The 23,898-nt window shown below is 41.2% G+C and overlaps 1 protein-coding gene across 3 annotated transcripts in view; it reads right to left on the minus strand.

Annotated features, from left to right (window-relative positions):
• Positions 1 to 4,905: 4,905 nt before the first annotated feature.
• The window catches only part of LOC140196781 (sodium/hydrogen exchanger 9B2-like), a 167,497-nt gene continuing 148,504 nt past the window's right edge, over positions 4,906 to 23,898 (minus strand). For 2 of the 3 annotated variants that reach the window (XM_072256558.1, XM_072256557.1), the window contains exons 9-13: positions 22,165 to 22,314; positions 20,286 to 20,394; positions 13,339 to 13,475; positions 10,186 to 10,381; positions 4,906 to 5,176 (exon numbers count right to left, since the gene is read on the minus strand). In XM_072256558.1, coding sequence (XP_072112659.1) covers positions 5,115 to 5,176; positions 10,186 to 10,381; positions 13,339 to 13,475; positions 20,286 to 20,394; positions 22,165 to 22,314 — 654 coding nt within the window. In that variant the 3' untranslated portion in view covers positions 4,906 to 5,114. Of the gene's footprint in view, positions 5,177 to 10,174; positions 10,382 to 13,338; positions 13,476 to 20,285; positions 20,395 to 22,164; positions 22,315 to 23,898 lie in introns of those variants that run through there. The other variant, XM_072256559.1, reaches the window with a different exon arrangement.

Here is a 23,898-nt window from a genome sequence, read left to right on the forward strand (position 1 = left end):
CTCCAATCCAGGCAATTTATCTGTGAATCTTTTCTGCGGCCTCCAGATTAATCTTATTCTTCCTATAGTCTGGTGACAAGAATTTAATCCAATACTCTCCAGTGCAACCAAGCCAATGTACAACCGTGATGTGATATCCAAATCCTATACTCTGCGCTTTGGACAAACTTGCCATTCACCTTCTTCACCACTGTATACACCTGTGTTGCTGCTGTTAGGGAGCTTTGTACTTGTACCCTAAAGTTTGGCTTTTCAATAACCTTCCCCACGGTGCTTTCGTTCACTGTGCATGTCATGGCCTGGTATCACTTCATTATTGCATCATTTAGCATTTGTCAGAGGTGAATTCCAAATACCATTCCTTGGCCCAAGCTCACAGTTGATTTAGATCCTGTTGTGGTCTGAGGATGAACTTGGAACCTGGATCAGTACATGCATTGCAATGCTATTGCCATTACAGAGGCCTGGTTGCAAAAGACACAGGACCGGTAGCTCAACATTCTTGGATTTTCTTTTTTTTTTAAAAACATGATAGAGAGGGAGTAAAAAAAAGTGGAGGGGGTGCATTACTCATAGGGGAGAATGTCACAGAAGACACTGGAGAGCTCATTCACAGAAACTATTTGGATGGAACAGAAATAAGTGCATTGATGCTGATGGGGTTATACCTCAGGCTACTCAGTAGCCACTGAGAGGTGGAGCAGTAGACGGATCAAGGAAAAGTGTAGAAACAAGGTTGTCATAGTGGTGGATTTTAACTTCCCCTGTTGTGATTTGATCTTCATTAATACAGTGCAAGAAATTTAGATGGGGCAGGATTTCTTCAGTGCATCGAAGATGAGTTCTTGAAACTACATGGAGAGTCCAACTAGAGGATGCCCATTGTTTATGATATACTCAGTGGCCAATTTATTAGGCACCTGGTAAAGTGGCCACAGAGTGTATATTATAGCCCTTCAAGGGTGCACTGCAAAGTTCGATGTGTGTTCAGAGATGCTCTTCTGTGCATCAGTGTGTTGTAATGTGTGCTTATTTGAGTTACTGTCTCCACCCTGTCAACTTGAACCAGTATGGCCATTCTCCTCAGAGCTCTCTCATCAATAAGATGATTTTGCTCACAGAACTGCCGCTCACTGGATGTTTTTTGTTTTTTAGTCTCTGTAAAATCTAGACACCTGTGTATGAAAATCCCACAATTATGTGAAAATTCCTCTTTGTCTGCAGCTGATTCAATGTGAGATGGGGAAACTGCTGTGTGCTTGTTTTTGCGGAAACGTGGCTCCAGGATGACATCTCATGCACCATCAATCTTCAGGCCATGCCACTTAGGATGTGTGCTAATACTATTTTTGTCTGTATGTTCTATCATAACTATATGTGCTGTGTGTGACTGCACGTACTGTGTTTTGCACCTTGGCACCAGAGAAGTGATGTATACACGTGTATGGTCAAATGACAATTAGACTTGAACTTGAGATCAGTAGTTTCTGAGATACTCAAACCAACCCGTCTGGCATCACTAATTATTCCCAGGTCAAAGTCACTTAGATCACATTTCTTCCCCATTCTGATGTTTGGTATGAACAACTAAATCTCTTGACCATGTCTGCATGTTTTTATACATTGAATTGCTGCCACATGATTAGATATTTGCATTAAGAGCAGGTGTACCTAATAAAGTGGCCACTTTATTAGTGATTTGGATGATTAGCAAATTTGTGGGAGACGGTTCAGATTGATGGAGTTGTGGCCAGTAATCCAACAAGTTAGGTGTTGCACTTTGGCAGGTCAAATAAAAGGAGAAAGTACATGGTTAATGTCAGGCCCTTTAATACCATTGAGGTATGGAGGGGTATTAGAGTTCACTGGAAGTGGCTATGCAAGTGGATAAGGTGCTAAAGAAGGCATATGGCATACTTGCCTTTATTAGAGGTGTTGGGTATAAGAGTAAAGAAGTCATGCTGCAGCTATGTAAAACATTAGCCAGATCACACTTGCATGCCAGTTGTAGTTGCTCCATTATAGTGAGGTTGTGAGGAATGTGGAAAGGGTGCAGAAGAGGCTTACCAAAATGGTGCCTGGATTAGAAGGTATGAGCTATAAAGAAAGGTTAGACAAACTTAGGTTGTTTTCCCTAAAGACTTGATAGAGGTTTATAAAAATAATGAAAGGCAGTAGACAATCTTTTTCCCAGCGTAGAAATGTCAAACACCAAAGGGTATGTTTTTAAGGTTAGAGTTAGGGAGTTTAAAGGTATTGTGAGAGGATTTTTAAAAAAATGCAGAATGGTAGGTGCTGGGAATGAGGTACTAGAAGTAGTTCAGGAAGCAAGTAGTTTGTTGGAGTTTAAGAGGCTTTTAGATAGACACATGACTATGAAGGAAATGGAGGCCATATGGCATAAAATGGCATCAAGATAGGCTCATTAGTTTTGTACTGTTCTATGTTAATCTCTGTCTGCCATTTCTCAGACCATTCGACCATCTCTAGTCTATCCTGTACACACTCAATATCAGTCTTTGTGTCATCTGTGTACTTGGTGATCATATCATCCACATTCACATCCTAACAGCATAAGTCTCAGCACAGATCCCTGTGGAACACCACTGGTCATGAGCAACCCAACAACAAAAACCATTTTATCAGCCATTTTTTAAAAATAAATTTGCCAATTTGCCCTGGATTCCATGGGCCATAACTTTTTGGACCAGTCTCCAATGTGGAACCTTGTTACTCGAGTCTATGTAAATCACATCAATTACACCACCCTCATCAATATACATTAAAAAAACACAATTAGATAGGTCGTACAGGATCTGCACTTGACACAGCCATGTTGACTGTCTGTGATTTGTCCCTGCCTTTCCAAGCAATCAATAATCCTGTCTCTGAATTTTTTTTCAATAATTTCCCTACTGCTGATCTTAAACACACAGATCTATAATGATTTCTCTATCTATAACACATTTTTATAACATCTTTTGTATAATTTTCTATTTCATTTCTAATTGTTGCCTCTTGTGACACTTGAACCTTCACTGCAGTAGATAGAATATCTGACCAATTTTAAAAGTTAATTTGGCAGCAGAATAGAATGTGTATGTTCTCCCCATGAGCACATGAGTTTCCTCCGGGTGCTCTGGTTTACTCCCACATTAATTCCAACAATGTACGGGCAGTTAAGTTGTGGACATGCTGTGTTGGGGCTGGAAGCATGGTGACACTTTAAGGCTGCCTTCAGCACAACCTTGGACTGTGGTCATTGACACAAACATTTCACTTTATATTTTGATGTTTCGATGTACATGTAACAAATAAAGCTAATCCTTAATCATTTCCCTTTTGTATAGAAAAATCTGAGTTTAATGTTTTCACATGACATTCAGGATCTTTATTGCTTACCTTTGTAAGCATCAGCTATTTGATCCAACTGATCTACAACAGTTCTACAAGATTTATATTTTTTCCATCTCACAGTATGATTCTTCTATTCCTGCTCCCCTTGATGTGTTTATCCAGCTTCCTTTCAATGCATCAGTAATATTTGCCTCAACCAATCCACATGGTAGCAAGTTCTATATTCTCAGCAATAAGCTTCTCTTTTATAAATAATACATTTAAGAGTTACATTTCTGAATTTCAATAATTTATATTGAATGGGGTTGTGTATAATATACAGGCTGTTCCTGGATTACAAAAGCCTGATTTATGGTCACCCCTATATAATAATGAACTTCCATAATATTAAATAGAAATTCTGGTGTATGTGTATACATCCAACTCCTGCAAATGACAGAACTAGTTTTCTCTCTCCACCTTTAGTATTGTTCTTTCTAATCAGTTTTGTGTGTTTTTGATGCTGCATGGAGGTATGCTTACCATATTGAATGCATTTTAAATAAAGGCCATTCATCACCTAGTAATGGTCTGTACCACACAGCAGTCTCTGGAAAAATACACCCTGTCAGCTTAGATTCTGTGTAGAGTGAACACTGGCCAGAATATCTTTGTTTTTTGACTCTTGTGTTCTGCTGCTTTATATAATTCAACAGACTATTTCACAGTGATTTGATTACTTGCATCAGTGGTATATAATTGGAGCTACAATTTATAACTCATTGTGACCACTTCTGCAACTCTGTTAATTTTAAGCTAAGGTCTAAAGGTAGAATCTTTATCAGAAACTTCAAAACCTTTCCATTGATTTATTTCATGGCCTTTGCACAGAAGTAATCCATGAAGGTATTTATTGATACTGTAATCCATAACATTAATTCAAATTACACTCAGTCAAGAAAGAAGAATTGGGGGATCCTGCAACGTTGTGTGCATTGGTGTGTCAATTGAGGGGCACATAACCTTGAGTGTGAAACTCAACCTGCACATTTCCCAAAAGTCAAAAGTGCAGGTTCCACTCATGTCTTCTTTAGAGGAAAAGATGGATAAGTATAGCATCCCTTTGTGACACAGATGCCTAAAATTACAAAAAATGGGGGGAAAGTAATTTAAGTCTGCAAAGCTCGGGTTAATTCTAGCCTGCTTATCCTCAGGCCTGGATGTGCTGCAACACCAATCTTCAGACTTTTGCACTACTCTGGCAGCTGCATTACACTGGTAAAGTAGCAATTTTGGAGTAGTCCACAGCAATTGTACTGCACAAAGTGAAAACTGGGATTCACCTGTGCTATGTTCTAGGAACATGTGGTGACTTATGATTGAGCGGTATTTGAATAAGGAACAAAGTATGATCGAGCCACATAGATTACCTGGCTGAGTAATTATTTAATACTCAGGGTCTTTCCAAGATACTGGTCACATCCTGGCAACAGCAGTATCAAGATCATTGCACAAATATATCCACAGTATCAAGCAAATTGCTAAGCGTTGTTGATTTCTACACAAATAAAAGTTTCAGATATACTTTATTTGGATAAATTTTTGATAGTTTCTTTTTAAAATAAATCACACAATGTACAGCCATTAATTAAAAAACCTTTTAAATGCCATTTCCTCCACTATTTGTAGAACTACTTGCAGGAAACAAATTTCAGGTGAAACTTGTTGCAGACGTTCTTTTGGGGGAATAATATGGGCACCAGTCTTCAGTGAGCACCTCAGACCTCAATGTCATTTTCCATTCCTTGTGCAGATCCATGTGTTAAAATGGTCCGTGATTCTGTACCAATGGATTAAAACATCAGGAATATGAACCAATATAGACAACAATCAAAGGCATTCTCATGTAGTCATGGACAGTAAGCCCCAGTACCCCAGCAAACCCACCCCACCTTGGCCAATCCAAAGAAACAAAAACACTTCAGTAAATTCTTCTCTAATACCTAAAGGTGATCAAGTTACAGGGGCTCACACTGGTAAACCCTTCAGATTTACCACTCAACATCCCTTCTACCTTTCAAATGATCCTGTAGTTAAAAGCTAACTCATCCAGATCTATTTTGAATACTTGCATCAAACACTGTATAAACTGACCACATTCTGGAGGTTGATAAGGAGACTAGATGCTGGAATCTGGAGCAACAAACAATTTGCTGTAGGAACTCAGTGGGTCAAGCTATATCTGTGGTGGGGGGGAGAGACAGGAATTATTGATGTTTCAGATCAAAACCTCTAGCATTCTGTTGCTCCAGATTCTGGTATCGGCAGCATCTCAATTTCTGAAACTAAATGGATTGTTGAACAAGATTAGATTTGCTTAATTTGATAAGATTCTGTTTGTACACAGTCACTTTTATTGAAAAGTCACCAACATGAAACATCAACTGTGTCTCCCTCCACGTATACCACCAGACCCTTGGATGATTTCTAGTATTTTCAAGACTTCATTGAACAGCTCCTGAGAAACACTGAGAATATTATTTTCAACATCTTCCACAATATTTCCAAATCAGTTCCATCAACATCTATAAATAAAATTCTATCAGAATTAGGTTCTGCATGGGCCGCAATTATGCCTGTCTTTTTATTGGTAACATGGAATAGTCTGTGTTCCAAGCCTTCTTTGGTAACACTCCCAAACTCTCTGTGCTACATTGCCAGCTGCATTAATGCTGCTCATGCACCCATGCTGAGTTCATTAATTTCATCAACTTCTTCCAGGTTTCCCGCTGCCTTTAGATTAACTTGGTCCATTTATGACATTCTCTTCTCTTTCTTGATCTCTGGGGACAAACTATATCAATACCTTTTAAGCAACACACACAAAAATTGCTGGTGAAGGCAGCAGGCCAGGCAGCATCTATAGGAAGAGGTACAGTCGACGTTTTGGGCCGAGACCCTTTGTCAGGACTGATATCTTTTATAAACCTACCAACTCTCACGGCTATCTTGATTATACTTCCCAACCTGTCACCTGTAAAAATATTCCCTTTTCTCAGTTTCTTCATCTCTGACACATATGTTCCAAGGATGAGACTTTCTTTTCCAGAACATCAGAGGTGTCTTCCTTCTTCAAAGAATGGTGTTTCCCTTCCTCCACTATTGATGCTGCCCTAACCCACATCTCCACCATTTCCCAGACATCCATGGTCACCCCATCTTCCCGCCACCCTAATAGCTAACAGGGATAGTGTTCCTCTTATTCTTACCTACAACCCCATCAGCCTCCACATTCAGCACATTATTCTCTGCAGCTTCCGCCATCTTCTACATGATCCTACCACTAAACACATTTTTTCTTCCCCCCCCCTCACCATTTTCCACAGGGATCGCTGTCTCTTGTAATTCTCTTGTCCATTCAGCCCTTCCCACTAATCTCCCTTCTGACACTTACTTCTGCAAGTCGAAGAAGTGCTATACCTGCCCATTCATCTCCTCTGTCATCTCCATTCAGGGCCCCAAACAGTCCTTCCGAGTGAGGCCACACTTCACTTTTGAAACTTTTGGGTTGTCTACTGTATCCAGTGCTCCCAATGCAGCTTCATCTACATTAGGGAGACCCAACGTAGAGCAGCACCTTTGCTCCACCTGCAGTAAATAGGATTTCCTGGTGGCCAACCATTTTAAATCCAATCCAATCCCGGCCCTCGGGGTTCCACAATTGGCCGCTATTTGGCATGCCAAAGTCTCGGCCTCAGATTTTGGTACCGTCTCAGAAGCCTAGGATCTCGAGTAACTGGAGATGGGCGAATCAAGGGTCGGTGTCGCCACAGGAGATCCGTGTGTCATTGAGGGAGTCGGAACATCTACTGTGTGCCCGGGGACCCGGGATCCTTGCGATCTCCAGGCACAGAGCTCCGAAAAAGCGACGTTACGGACTTTTAACATCGTAAACCAGTGAGTTGTTTGTTATGTCTCCCTGCTCGCTGGAAAGTGGAACGGAGTCACCTCTTTCTCCCTTATTAGGAGAGAGAGAGCCTGCAGCATGTTGAATTATTGGGTGAACAATGTAGTCTTTGGGGTAACTGCAAATCTGTGTCTTTGCTATTGCTTTGCTCAAACTTGTGCTGGTAGCGGGTGCGCTTTATTTTTGCTGGTGGGGGGAGGGGGGATTGTTGCTCGCTGCCAGTTAGCGCGGGAGGGAAGAGCTGGGGGGGACTTTGGGGTTCTAACATTTAACTGTCGTTCATACTTTGGCGCACTCTGTTTTCATAGATGGTTGCAAAGAAAAGCACTTCAGGATGTATATTGTATACATTTCTCTGACATTTATGAACCTTTGAACTTGCATTCCAACATGTTGGTTCATGGTGTCCTCTACTGAAATGATGAGGCCACCTAAGGCTTGAGGAACAACACCTCATATTCTGTCTGGGTAGTTTTGAACCTGATGGCATGAACATCGATTACTCTAACTTATGGTAATTATTCCCCCTCCCTCTTCTTCCAGTTCCCACTCCGGCTCCCATAATACCTCTTCTCCTTCCCTACCTATCACTTCCCCCTGATGTTCCTCCTCCTTTCCCTTTCTCCTATGGTCCACTCCCCTCTTCAGCCCTTTACCTTTTCCACCTATTACCTCCCAGCCTCTCACTTCATCATCCCGCCCCACTCACCTGGCTTCAACAATCACCTTCTAACTTGCATAAAATTTGCTGGTGAATGCAGCAGGACAGGCAGCATCTCTAGGAAGAGGTACAGTCGACGTTTCAGGCCGAGACCATTCGTCAGGACTAACTGAAAGAAGAACTAGTAAGAGATTTGAAAGGGGGAGGGGGAGATCCAAAATGATAGGAGAAGACAGGAGGGGGAGGGATGGAGCCAAGAGCTAGTCAGTTGATTAGCAAAAGGGATATGAGAGGATCATGGGACGGCAGGCCTAGGGAGAAAGAAAGGGGGAGGGGGGAAGCCCAGAGGATGGGCAAGGAGTATATTGAGAGAGACAGAGGGAGAAAAAGAAGAGAGAGAAAAAGAATACATATACATATATAATAATAAATAAATAACGGAATGGGGTACCCCCCCTCTATCTGCTTTCTGCAGGGATCACTCCCTACGCGACTCCCTTATCCATTCATCCCCCCCATCCCTTCCCACCAATCTCCCTCCTGGCACTTATCCTTGTAAGCGGAACAAGTGCTACACGTGCCCTTACACTTCCTCCCTTACCACCATTCAGGGCCCCAGACAGTCCTTCCAGGTGAGGCGACACTTCACCTGTGAGTCGACTGGGGTGATATACTGCGTCCGGTGCTCCCGATGTGGCCTTCTATATATTGGCGAGACCCGGCGCAGACTGGGAGACCATTTCGCTAAACACCTACACTCTGTCTGCCAGAGAAAGCAGGATCTCCCAGTGGCCACACATTTTAATTCCACGTCCCATTCCCATTCTGATATGTCTACCCACGGTCTCCTCTACTGTAAAGATGAAACCACACTCAGGTTGGAGGAACAGCACCTTATATTCCGTCTGGGTAGCCTGCAACCTGATGGCATGAACATTGACTTCAGTTAATGCCCCACCTCCCCCTCGTACCCCATCCGTTATTTATTTATCATATATATATGGATTCTTTTTCTCTCTCTTTCTCCCTCTGTTCCTCTCACTATACTCCTTGTCCATCCTCTGGGCTTCCCCCCTCCCCCTTTCTTTCTCCCTAGGCCTCCCGTCCCATGATCCTCTCATATCCCCTTTGACAATCACCTGTCCAGCTCTTGGCTCCATCCCTCCCCCTCCTGTCTTCTCCTATCATTTTGGATCTCCCCCTCCCCCTCCCACTTTCAAATCTCTTACTAGTTCTTCTTTCAGTTAGTCCTGACGAAGGGTCTCGGCCCGAAACATCGACTGTACCTCTTCCTAGAGATGCTGCCTGGCCTGCTGCGTTCACCAGCAACTTTTATGTGTGTTGCTTGAAATTCCAGCATCTGCAGATTTCCTCGTGTTTACCTTCTAACTTGTACGCCTTTCCCTCCCCCCCAGCTTCTTATTCTGGCTTCTTCTCCTTCCTTTCCAGACCTGATGAAGTGTCTTGGCTCGAAGCATCTACTTTTTATTCCTTTCCATATATGCTGTCTGACCTGCTGAGTTCCTTCAGTATTTTGCATGTGTTACTTTTTATCAGAATAAGTATCCAATTTCTTTTCAACTGATTTGCTCATCTCTTCTGTTTGCCTCTGAACGTTTGTTCTGAATCTAACATGGACTTTGACACCACATGCCTGCTGTCAATACTCATGCTGCCATCAGTCACCTCCTGTCTCCATTTGAAATAAGTCCCAGAACAGGACCCAGGAAGTTCCAAATGTGCCTTCAGGGTGAAATAATAAATACAGTTTTCATTTAGCTTCATTTTCAGACATGGTCATCAAGGAACTTATGAAGGAAAAACAGGGAGAAAGGGGAAAGGGCTGGAGTGTGAATCGCCATTAAGTGGAAGTGCACACTAACTTGACAACTCAGCCCAATTAAGTCACCAAGTCACAGATTTGCCCAGCACAAATACAGGCCCTCCAGCCTACTACATCCATGCCTAAAGGTACTTCAGAAAGCCTCAGTGCAACAATATAATACAGATAAATACAATAAAATACAAAGAGGAACAGTAATCTCTGAACAAAACAGTGCAGTCTAAACGATATCGCTAATAATACCTACACGCATCTGCCAACCAACTATATTTACAAAACGTTCATGTTTATTGCTCATGCTTATATTGAATGAATTTCCTTCACAGAGAAGATGTAACACTCAAGAGTTATAGAAAAGCACTGTGGTTTAGGACTGACCTTCTGTGTTCTCTGGTCTCTGCTCCTTCTCTTTCTGCAGTAGCCTTGGCCCAAGCAAACCAATAATAACTGCTCCAATTGGAGCTGTGTTCAGGATTCCCAGAAAGGCCACAGTGAGAACAATCATGCCATACTCTACCGCAGTCTTTTCATTTCGGATTCGTGCCATGTCCAAAGCTACAGACCCAATGGCAGCCTGAGTCAGCACAAAGGACAATGTTTAATGCAAAACAGTCATTTATTTTGATAACACAACACATTATGATACATAAGGAAGATCACATCATCTATAACAAAACTTTCCCAGCCCACTCCCCATTGGCTCCTGGAGGATCTGTTAGTGAATCTACTCATTGAGTGTCAGTTCTCTATTCATCAGCCTGTCTAATGAACAGTGATGACCGCGGCTGTCATTTCATTTCAGCTGACAGAAATGTAAACCATACACAGGCCAGAAGCTTGTTTCAATTCCTGGATCAGGACGTGTTACCTCCCAAAACAAATAACTACAGTATCTGAAGGTGGAGTGAATGTGTAGAATAGTAGATGGGGCATCAATGAAGCACGACACTTTGTCTTGGATGGCACAGAGCTTTGATGTGGCACTCAATCAGGCAAGTGGAGAGTAATAATTGACATTTCTGATGTGCCTTGTAGTGGTGGAAGAGCTCTGGAATATCAGCAGGTGAAGTTACTCACCACAGGATACAATCATATAATACTTTATTGGCTGACCCAGTTGAATTTTCGACAGTGGACTCCACAGGATGTTGATGACGGGGAGAGGGGGAGGGAATTGCTCAATTCCATGCTCAACTTGATATTATCAGTGGTAATGTCGTTACATCTCAGATATTTGTCAGAAACGGCGATTGACTGCCACTTGGGCTTACTTGTTGTTGATCAGTCCTGCTGGAATGTTGTTTCAGTATTGCTGCCTGCAGTGAAGGCTGCTTAATTTGCTGAGAAATTGCACATGGAATTGTGCTTTGTGCAATCATCTAACATATCCACATCTAATCTTAGGATGAAAGGAAGCTTACTGAGGAATTACCCACTACCCTTCACATTCAACGACATTCCCATCACTAAGTCTCCCACCATCAATATTCCTTGGGCCAGCAGTGACCAGAAACTGGACTAGCCATTATTACAAGAACTGGTCAGTCTGTGTATCCTGAGAAGGGCAGCTCATCTCATTATACTCCATAGCCATTGCACACTATACGAGCCTGAACACATCATACAATCCATGAACACTACCTCATTGTTTTGCTCTTTTTGCATTTATCTATTACTTTATATTTCTTATTGTAACTTGTAGTTATTTTTTATGTATTACATTGTATTGCTGCCACAGAACAACAGATTTCATATCACTGATAATAAACCTGAGTCTGGTTCTCCGCTTATGTGGATGAGTGCAGTGCCAACTCCTCTCAAGAAACCTGTCACCATCCAGGGGAGAGAAAGCATCTTGATTCACAGCTCGCCAATCACCTCAGATATCTATTGCTTCGGTCTGCAGTACATGTAGTGGCTCTTGTATGCCTCATCTACAAACTGCACTACCGTTAATCACTCAGAGTTCACCAATAGCATCTCTAGAAACCTCACACTCTACAAATAGGGGAAGGGTTACAGATGTAGAGAAGCACCACTGTCTGGTGTTACCTCTACAAGTCACACACAATCCTGACATGGAAATACACTCAGTTGTCACTTTATTAGGAACACCTATACACCTGCGTGTTAATGCAAATATCTAATCAGCTAATCATGTGGCAGTATAAAAGCATGCAGACATAGTCAAGAGGTTCAGTTGTTGTTCAGATCAAATATCAGAACGAAGAAGAAATGTGATCTAAATGAATTTGAGCATGGAATGAATGTTGGTGCCTGACTGGGAAGAGCAGCTCTCAACACACATGTCAAACCTTAAAGAGGATAGGCTACAGCAGCAGAAGACCAAACTGGGTTACAATCCTGTAACTAATAAAGTGACAACTGAGTGTATATTGTCAGCACTTCAAATCACTGGTTCTAAATTCTGAAGCTCCCTTTACAACAGTACTGTGGGTGCACCTTCATCAGAATTACTGTAGTAATTCAAAAAAAGGGCTTATCATTGCCTAATCACAGGTAATTAACATTGGAGTAGTGCAAACTGGCTTTTCCTGCAGTTTCCAGGTTGTGAAAGTTGTTAAAATACTTGAGGATCATTACTGAGGAATTTCTACATTGATGTACTGCAGCCAGGACAATCAACCTCTGGTGCTGTCTGACTGGTGTTTGCACACTCTCCCTATAACTGTAGGATTCCTTAAGCTGCTCCTGTTCCCCCCGCCCCACATCCAAAGTTGACCAGTGTAATATGAAGGTGGGTGGTAGTATCTGGGGTTGGTTGAGGGGAATGTAGAATAAGTGTATTGGATGTTTGACGACTGGCATAGGCTGTTTTCATGCTGGGTCACTGACTTTATAATCGGAACCATCTTCCCTTATCCTTTAAATCCTCTCATATCCACTGATTACAGTTTTACCAGGACTCCTTGATGCCACACTCATTTAGATATTCCTTTGATGTCTAGAGCAGTTTCTGTCACCTCAACTCCGGAATTCAGTCAACATCGGAACCAAGACTGTGACGATATCTGAACCTGAATTTTCCTGGTGAAATTGTAGATGTGATTGACCAAATGAGTTTTGTCTAGTCTTTTTTTCTTGTGAACAGAACATACTGGGACAATTCTCTGTGTGGTCAAGTGATGGCAATGTTGTAACTACTCTGGAACAGCTTGGCTAGAGGTACAACTTATTCTGAAGAGCAGATCAAACTAGTTTTAGGAAAGGTTCATCATGACTTAATTGCTCTTCAGCTCTGTGTATTTATAAAGCACAGGATCCCTTAAGGTTTTTAACCACTTTCATAACCTGCCCTGTCACTTTCTATGATATAAATTCTATTGTTCATTTTCAGAGATACAGAATATGGAATCTTGGATCACCAAATACAGTAAGCTCGTTCCAAAGCAATGGAAGTGGTTTGTACAAAGCAACTGGGAATTATGCTAGTTCAAGTCAACTGGTATTAAACAGGATCAATTCTTGACATTCAGGTAATAATAATTCATATAAAACTAGTAGACTAACCTGAACTGTGGCTTTAGGAATCCAAGCCAAAGCAATGAAAAATTTTTCCTTGACGTTAAATCCAGAGCAGTTTACCATTAAAAATGTTACCAAGATTCTGACTACAAGAGCAATGATTAGAGTTGTGATTCCAAGTCCTAGAGGGAAAGATAGAGCACATTATTCAACAAGTTTAGATTACAAATGTTAATAACCTACACAGAACTGCTGAACAAACATGACCTCCAACATCCATTGCAATTTGATACACAAGTTGACAACTAGGAACCGTCAGAGCTGAAATAAAAATAGAAAGCACTTGAAACACTCAGCAGGTAAGAAACCACGTATAGATAGAGAAACAGAACTATGTTTCAGATCAATGACTTTTCATAAGAAATGTGTTAGGATGCTGCCATCAGACAGGATGTACATGAGCTTGAAGACTCACACCTCAAGATTCAACAACTTTGCCCCATTGCATCAGATTTTTAAACCAACCTGGAAACACTTAATACTACTTCAGACTATACACCTTTTCTCTCTCTCAATCTTGCATTAGTTTTGTTATGTTATTTTGGACACATGTAAGTTATGTATAATTTATCTTAATTTAAGCTTTTGTTAACTTCTGCTTATCCTTTTCTTACTATGTATTGCGCTGCTGCTACAAAAAGTTATTTACAGGGCATTTATACCCTATGTATGTATACGTATGATAAGAATAAATTTGAACTTGAATTGATATGATGAACTTGAGGACAATATTAATGATGCAAGTGATGGTGATGCTGGGTGCAGGTGATAGAGACAGGGAGGGGGAGGGGAGGGATAGGGAGAAAGCGCATGAGACAGAGGGAGAGGGAGAAAAACACATGCTAAGAGAAGTAACTGAATGAGAACAGTGAACAAAGTAATTGTTAAAATTGTGAGAGAGGCAATAGACTGAAATAAAGGACAGGAAATAATCAGTGTGTCTGGCAGCATCTGTGGAGGGAAAAAGACAAAATTATTGTTAGAAGTTGATGATATTTCCTGAGAACTAGCTAATTTGATACAAACTAGTAGGGATGCTTATTACTGGAAGATGATACACTGCTTCTTAGTTTATTCTTGATTCAGTTTCCTGGTTTGTCTACTCTCAATCTTCGCACCCCTCCCCCGCCATCCAGATCAAAAATAGGGCCCCCTTTGTTCTCACTGTCCATCCGACCAGCTTCCATGTTCAACAGCTGATTCTCAATAATTTCCACCAACTTCAATGCAATACCAGCATTAGAGATATCATCTCCAAGCATTCTGAAGGACAGCTCCCCTCGATGTTCTGATTTATTTTCTATCCCCATAAGTGCTCACTCTCCTTCCCATGCCCATACAACACCTGCCCTTCAATGGCTTATTTTCCTCAATATACAGTGCCTACAAAAAGTATTCACCCTCCTTGGAGGTTTTCATGTTTTATTGTGCCTCAACATTGAAGCACAGTGGATTTAATTTGGCTTCTTTTGATGCTGATCAACAGCAAAAGGCTCTTTCAAGTCAAAGTGAAAACAGATCTCTACAAGGTCATTTAAACTAATTACAAACATAAAGCACAAAGTAATTGATTGCATAAATATTCACCCTCGTAATATGACACACAAAGCCATCACTGGTGCAGTCAGTTGGTTTTAGATATCACTTAATTAGTTAAATGGAGATCTGTTTTTGGAGACCTGTGTGCAGTCAAGGTGTTTCAATTGATTGTAATAAAAATACACCTGTATCTGAAAGGTCCAACTGCTGGCGAGTCAGTATCCTGGCAAAAACTACACCATGAAGACAAAAGAACACTTCAAGCAACTCCACACAAAGGTTATTGAAAAGCACAAGTCAGGAGAAGGATACAAGAAAATTTCCAAGTCACCAAATATCCCTTGGAGTACAGTTAAGTCAATCATCAAGAAATGGAAAGAATATGGCACAGCTGTAAATCTACCTTGAGCAGGCCGTCCTCAAAAACTGAGTGACTGGGCAAGAAGGGGACTAGTGAGGGAAGCCACCAAGAGTTCTATGACAAATCTGGAGGAGGTACAAGCTTCAGTGGCTGAGATGGGAGAGACTGTGCATACAACTGTTACCCAGTTGCTTCACCAGTAGCAGCTTTAGAGGAGAGTGGCAAAGAGAAAGCCACTGTTGGAAACAACTTTCATGATTTCATCTTGATCATTGATAAAGATAGATCTGGTCCTAGGGTTGAGGTTCTAAACTGGAAGGAGGCCAAATTTGAAGAAATGAGAAAGGATCTAAAAAACATGGATTGGGACAGGTTGTTCTCTGGCAAGGATGTGATCGGTAAGTGGGAAGCCTTCAAAGGAGAAATTTTGAGAGTGCAGAGCTTGTATGTTCCTGTCAGGATTAAAGGCAAAGTGAATAGGAATAAGGAACCTTGGTTCTCAAGGGATATTGCAACTCTGATAAAGAAGAAGAGAGAGTTGTATGACATGTATAGGAAACAGGGAGTAAATAAGAAAGGTTTCAAGGTAGATAAGTCACTGGGACCAGATGGGCTACACCCCAGGACTCTGAAAGAGGTGGCTGAAGAGATTACTGAGGTATTAGTAATGATCTTTCAAGAATCATTAGGTTCTGTAATGTTTCCAGAGAAATGGAAAACTGCATTTGAAGTGGGGAGGAAGGGAGAAGAAGGGAAATTATCAGCCATTTAGTCCAACTTCAGTTGGGAAGATGTTGGAGTTCATTATTAAGATTAAGGTAACTTGGAGGCACGTGATAAAATAGGCCAAAGTCAGCATGGTTTCTCTAGGGGGAAATCTTGCTTGACAAATCTGTTGGAATTCTTTGAAATAACAGGCAGGACAGACAGCCAATGGATGTTGTTAACTCAAGTCTTCAGAAGGTCTTTGAGGAGGTGCCACACGTGAGGCTGTTTAACAAGATAAGAGCCCATGGTATTACAGAAAATATGCAGAAGATAGAAGATTAGCTGACTGGCAGGAGGCAAAGAGTGGGAATAAAGGGGGCCTTTTCTGGTTGGCTGCCAGTTACTAGTGGTGTTTCAGCAGGTGTCGGTGTTGGGACCACTTATTTTCACGTTACAAGTCAATGATTTGGATGATGGAATTGATCACTTTGTGGCCAGGTTTGTGGATGATATGGAGATAGGTGGAAGGGCAGGTAGTGTTGAAGAAGCAGGGAGTCTGCAGAAGGACATAAACAGATTAGGAGAATGGGCAAAATAAGTGGCAGATGGAATATGGTATAGGAAAGTGTATGGTCATACACTTTGCTGGAAGAAATAAAGGCATAGACTATTTTCCCCAAAGGTTAACTTGCAGGTTGAGTTAGTGGTAAGGAAGCCAAATACAATGTTAGCATTCATTTTGAGAGGATTATAAGAGCAAGAATGTAATGCTGAAGCTTTATAAAGCATTGGTCAGACCACACTTGGAGTATTGTGAGCATTTTTGGGCCCCTTATCTAACAAAAGATGTGCTGGCATTGGAGAGGGTTCAGATGAGGTTCATGAGAATGATTCCAGGAATGAAAGGGTTAACATATGAGCAGCATTTAAAGGTACTGGGCCTGTACTTGATGGAGCTCAGAAGAATGTGGGGGAATCTCACTGAAACCTATAGAATATTGAAAGTAGTAGGGATAGTCCGGGTAATTATAGACCAGTGAGCCTTACGTCTGTGGTGGGAAAGCTGTTGGAAAAGATTCTTAGAGATAGGATCTATAGGCATTTAGAGAATCATGGTCTGATCAGGGACAGTCAGCATGGCTTTGTGAAGGGCAGATCATGTCTAACAAGCCTGATAGAGTTCTTTGAGGAGGTGACCAGGCATATTGATGAGGGTAGTGCAGTAGATGTGATCTATATGGATTTTAGTAAGGCATTTGACAAGGTTCCACACGGTAGGCTTATTCAGAAAGTTAGAAGGCATGGGATCCAGGGAAGTTTGGCCAGGTGGATTCAGAATTGGCTTGCCTGCAGAAGGCAGAGGGTGGTGGTGGAGGGAGTACATTCAGATTGGAGGATTGTGACTAGTGGTGTCCCACAAGGATCTGTTCTGGGACCTCTACTTTTCGTGATTTTTATTAACGACCTGGATATGGGGGTAGAAGGGTGGGTTGGCAAGTTTGCAGATGACACAAAGGTTGGTGGTGTTGTAGATAGTGTAGAGGATTGTCAAAGATTGCAGAGAGACATTGATAGGATGCAGAAGTGGGCTGAGAAGTGGCAGTTGGAGTTCAACCCAGAGAAGTGTGAGGTGGTACACTTTGGAAGGACAAATTCCAAGGCAGAGTACAAAGTAAATGGCAGAATACTTGGTAGTGTGAAGGAGCAGAGGGATCTCGGGGTAGATGTCCAGAGATCCCTGAAAGTTGCCTCACAGGTGGATAGGGTAGTTACGAAAGCTTATGGGGTGTTAGCTTTCATAAGTCGAGGGATAGAGTTTAAGAGTCGCGATGTAATGATGCAGCTCTATAAAACTCTGGTTAGGCCACACTTGGAGTACTGTGTCCAGTTCTGGTCACTATGGGAAGGATGTGGAAGCATTGAAAAGGGTACAGAGGAGATTTACCAGGATGCTGCCTGGTTTAGAAAGTATGCATTATGATCAGAGATTAAGGGAGCTAGGGCTTTACTCTTTGGAGAGAAGCAGGATGAGAGGAGACATGATAGAGGTGTGCAAGATAATAAGAGGAATAGATAGAGTGGATAGCCAGCGCCTCTTCCCCAGGGCACCACTGCTCAATACAAGAGGACATGGCTTTAAGGTAAGGGGTGGGAAGTTCAAGGGGGATATTAGAGGAAGGTTTTTTACTCAGAGAGTAGTTGGTGTGTGGAATGCACTGCCTGAGTCAGTGGTGGAGGCAGATACACTAGTGAAGTTTAAGAGACTACTAGACAGGTATATGGAGGAATCTAAGGTGGGGGCTTATATGGGAGGCAGGGTTTGAGGGTCGGCACAACATTGTGGGCCGAAGGGCCTGTACTGTTCTATACTATTCTATGTTCTATGAAAGGCCTAGATAGAATGGATGTGGGGAGGATGTTTCCTATGGTGGGTGCATCTAGGACCAGGTAGCATAGCCTCAGGATAAAGGGATGTCCATTTAGAACAGAGATGGAGGGAAGTTAGCCAGAGGGTAGTGAATCTGTGGAATTCATAGCCACAGATGGCTGTGTACGATAAGTCATTGAGTATTTTTGAAGCAGAGGTTGATTAGTCAAGGCTATGATATATAGATCAGCCATGATGGAATGGTGGAGCAGACTCAATGAGCCGAATGGGCTCTATATCTTATGGTCTTGTGTAAGTAGGAGAAAAGGAATAGGATTTCAATTATTTAAATACTAATAACAATAGGAAAGGCACATGTCAAAATGCAACAAAACCCAGACTATCAACTTGAAACAGTGATATTTGACAAACTGTGGCCTGATAGCCATATGGCATTGGCCCAGATTTTGCCAGGTAATGAGTTGACTTGCCATTATTTTCCTCTGTAACCAACAACAAGTATGGGATTTCCATTTGCCTGGATGCAATTGCGGAAATCCAGCTACGTGCACTGATTCACTGCCAGAAAGCAATCAGCACTTTGATGGTAAACAACCCTTTGGTGGGTGAGAAAACCTGGCCTGTAGCTTTATACTTCTTGAACAACTCTTTAGCCAGAGTGCGGTGAATCTGTGGAATTCTTTGCCACAGGCAGCTGTGGAGGCCAAGTCTTTAAGTATATTTAAAGCAGAGTTGATAGATTCTTGATTAATCAGAACATGAAGGGATACGGGGAGAAGGCAGGAGATTGCGGCTGAAAGGAAAATTGGATCACTCATGATGAAATGTGCAGCAGACTCGATAAGCCAAATAGCCTAGTTCTGCTTCTATATCTTATGGTCTTGTTGGAGAATTCTGCACCCGTCTAAGTGAACATTTGAGAAGGCTCAAGTAATTCTTTCTAATAAAAGTTTTCTATTGGCTTGTTAAGTAAACAAAGATGTTTAAAAATATTTTGTAACTTTTAGTTTCCTTTCGAAATTTGAATATTTCAGAAATATTTTAGCATTTGACACTTCTGGCTAAACTTGAAGTGTGATTCATTTGTGGATGGAAATTGTTTTGGTCATCTGGAGATGATGCTCCTTATAACAACCTGCCATCAAATATCCTCATAGCAGCTTCAGCATGTTCATTCTTTTTGATTGCCTGAAAAAAGTCTGTTTTCCTATTGTCAGACAGGAATATTGTTAACTATTCATTTGCCAAAGCAAGTTCTCAGTATGTGCACAGTTGAAAGAAGAAAACAAAAATAATAAAGAAATAAGAAAACAAATCAAAGATCATCATATCACAAGATCATCCACTGCTGCAATAATGTCTCAAGAATGGAAATCTATATTCCTTTATAGCCAATGACACAAAATGATATCATTCACATTCCATGCACAGCATTCTACAGTCACTGGTCCAAGTCCTTTGAGCTGACATTGCCATCTCTCTTCTGGACAAACTGACTTAGTTCTTCCTTATGGATGAAGCACCTACTGCCTTTACAATAATGGCCGGTAGAGTACACCCAGGTATAGTGGATGGGGGATAGCAAGGGCACTCAGTCCACCTATATAAACATCATGCATATTAGATATATACAGATGAGTCTAGGTGCAAAGTATATACAAGTTCATACTTCCAAAATTCCAAAAGTCCTTCCAAAATTGACCCAATTTTAATTCTGGTGCATGCCTATGTCATGAAACTACCAGGCAGAACCACACATGAAAATATAACCTAATTCCCCACATTTAACCTGAGCAGAAACTTTCATTTCCAGTAATATTAAACCTGAATGTACAGTGGTAAAATGACACAGCAGTAAAAGTGCGTGTAATTAAATTATAAAACAACTAAGTAAATGAGATTTCAATCACCATTTTTAATATTTAATTTTCTTACCAACTGTATACGGGTTTAGAGAAGTAACCGATATTTCTGCTCCAATTAATCCGAAGAGGAATGGTTGAAAAATGGCCCAGGCATGGGCAGTGACAGCTTCAGCTCCCCCCTAAGGCAAAGGCAAAGGCAAGCAGAAAGATTTTTTTTCAAACACTTGTAAATTTGCAGGAGCAAAAAGGCATTGAGTCACCTTTGAATATCACATCAAACAACAGAAGTCATAACAGAGATTTTAACACTTCCACTACAATTATCATCTGCACTGGTGCCTCATAGACTCTCAAGCCCCCTTTTCTACTCCCTGTACACTACTGTGTGGTGAGATTCTGCTCTAACTCCATCTACAAGTTTGCAGATAACACCACCATAGTGGGCCATATTTCAAATAACAATGAGTCAGTGTACACGAAGGAGGTAGAGAGCTTTGTGACATTATGTCATGACAACAGCATTTCCCTCAATGTCAGCAAAACAAAAGAGCTGGTCATTGACTTCAGGAAGGGGGGGTGGTGGTGTACATGTTCCTGTGTATATCAATAATGTTGTGGTTGGGAGGGTTGAGAGCTTTAAGTACCTAGGACTGAACATCACCAATTGCCTGTCCGGGACCAACCATGAAGATGCCATGGGCAGAAAAGTTTACCAATGCCTCTACCTCCTCAGAAAGCTAAAGAAATGTATGTCTTGCTCTGGATTTTCAACACCAGCAGAATCTCTTGTGTTCAGAATAACTAGAATTTAGAAGTGTTAGTGGAGGGAAGAATATTGGACAAGGTACCTCCCTGCTCTTCCGATAATGAAATTAAACATTAAAAGATTGATAATTTGCTAATGGCTATAATAAATGATGGATTGACAGTCCAGTTGTAGCGCACTGTAAGGTTGCACTGCTAATGTAATGGCCTCTCTGTAATGTTTCACTGCTAAGGTAATGGTTTCTCTGTAGCAGCAATGTTTGGGTTATGATTAGAGATAATGGGGTCTGGAATGCTGTTGTTGTTTCTTGTGAGTCTGGAAGAGAGATTTTCACAGTCTTTGGTTGGCGAGAGGAGAAGAAGGAAGACGCGTGTGGAGACAGCTGGTAGACCACCGGACGGAGTGGACCGGGAGCGAGGGTCCAAAGGTTGGCGACGCTCGGAGGAGGTCAATGGTTGATGAATGGCCGAATATGTGAGCTCCAACGTGCACTTTTGACTTTTCTCTTAAAATGGACCCTTTTTCTTTTTCTTTTCTTTACTAACCCTATATTTAGATTAAGATTTTATAAAGTTCAATCAGTTAATTGCATATGATGTACTGTCTAATATTTTGTGGTGCAGATTTGTAACCAGGCAACACATCACGCAGCATCCACACAAATGAGATTTCTCAGTTTGGGGTGGGGGGGGGAGAGCAGAAGTTGTCTTCCCCTAGACGACCATGTGCCGGCCGAGCCTGAGGGTTACACAGTATTTTCCCAGTACTGCCTTAAAGTAATAAATTGAGATTCAGTAATACAGTGTGTATCCTACATTGAATCATATAACCAATTATAACCTACAGTATATTTCTGGCAGTTTTGCTCTAAAGTTCTCCAAATTCACATTAATGCATAATGAAAGATTCCATTTTGAAGTTAGATCTACAATAACGAAGTGTTGAGGTCCCACCAATGGGAAAGTGTATGTTATTTGAGTAATTTGTTGTAATTTTTAAACATATGCAGTCATTACATTCTATGTTACAATATGCTTAATACTTCACAGCAACTGTAAGTTTTCAGTTAACAAATAATAATTATGGCAGATGCAAAGCCACTTGTTAATTCTTTATTTGAAAATTATTCAACTAATCAAACCATCTGCTTCCATTACATTGAATTTGTCTCTTGTTACACTACCTTGCCATCAACCCATCCAACTCCAGCAAGAAAAGCCATGACAATGGTGCAGAGTCCTCCAGAACCAGGGAAACCGAAGAGGCCTGTAGCAAAAATAGCAAACACAGCCAAGCCCAGGAGGAGGTAGGAGCGCTTCATCACCAGATCTTCCTGCAAAGGAAGATAAAGTTAGATCAAATTCTTGCTTTTGTATTAGAGTATGAGTAAACAAGAATGCTCATATTGTTGCTGTGGAAAACAGTAAATAAAAAGTTGTCTTGAAACTAAAATTAAATTTATTTATTTTATATATATATATTTCTCTCTCTCTCCCTCCTTTTTCTCCCTCCGTCCCTCTCACTATACCCCTTGCCCATCCTCTGGGCTTCCCCCCTCCCCCTTTCTTTCTCCCTAGGCCTCCTGTTCCATGATCCTCTCATACCCCTTTTGCCAATCACCTGTCCAGCTCTTGGCTCCATCCCTCCCCCTCCTGTCTTCTCCTATCATTTTGGATCTCCCCCTCCTCCTCCCACTTTCAAATCCCTTACTAGCTCTTCTTTTAGTTAGTCCTGATGAAGGGTCTCGGCCCGAAACGTCGACTGTACCTCTTCCTATAGATGCTGCCTGGCCTGCTGCGTTCACCAGCAACTTTGATGTGTGTTGCTTAAATTGTTCAGGTTATATTCTTGCAGTTAGAATCAGAATCAGGTTTATAATCACTGGCATGTGTTGTGAAATTTGTTAACTTAGCAGAAGCAGTTCAATGCAATATGTAATATAGAAGAAGAAAAACAATAATAAATAAATAAATCAAATATATGTATACTGAATAGATTAAAATTGTGCAAAAACAGATATATATATATATATATTAACAAAGTGAGGTAGTGTTCACGTTTCAATGTTCCTTTTGGAATCGGATGGCACAGGGGAAGAAGCCATTGCTGAATCGCTGAGTTTGTGCCTTCAGGCTTCTGTACCTCCTACCTGATGGTAACAGTGAGAAAAGGGCATGCCCTGGGTGCTGGGCGCCCTTAATAATGGATGCTGCCTTTCTGAGACACTGCTCCTTGAAGATGTCCTGGGTACTTTGTAGGCTATTACCCAAGATGGAACCGACTAAGTTTACAACCCTCTGCAGCTTCTTTCAGTCCTGTGCAGTAGCCCCCAACCCCCACACCAGACAGTGATGCAGCTTGTCAGAATGCTCTCCATAGTACATCTATAGAAGTTTTTGAGTGTATTTGTAGTTATGTAGGATCCTTAAATATTTCACTGTCTAAAGTAGTACACAAATACTCTAGAATTGAAGTGGTGCCTTTTATGTGTGTATATTTTATGTTAGGTAAAGTCAACTTGCAAATGTGTGCTGCTCTCAGTATTATGGGAGTCACAAATATGGATTCCCGTGCTTCAGACATTTAACTTCCAATATTGCAATAGTCTCTAATATTCTGTCTGATATATTTCATATGACTGGAATAATTTCCATTGGGCTACTTGATAATTTAATATCCTTCTCAAAGATCCTCACTACTTTCCACATCATGGTAATATTTGTTTAAGAAAACTTCAAGAATAACCACCAGATTTTTTAAAAATAAAAACAAAAATGTTATAAATACTCATTTGTTCAGGCATTGTTGATGGGAATGAGAAACAAGGATAACCTTTCAGGTTGAAGACCTGTCATCATAAATAGGAAAAGATAGAAATAAGGCAAGTTTGAGATTGTAGTGGAAATAGGGAGAAATG

Source organism: Mobula birostris, chromosome 4 (assembly GCF_030028105.1).
Source record: "Mobula birostris isolate sMobBir1 chromosome 4, sMobBir1.hap1, whole genome shotgun sequence".
NCBI classification, from domain to species: domain Eukaryota; kingdom Metazoa; phylum Chordata; class Chondrichthyes; order Myliobatiformes; family Myliobatidae; genus Mobula; species Mobula birostris.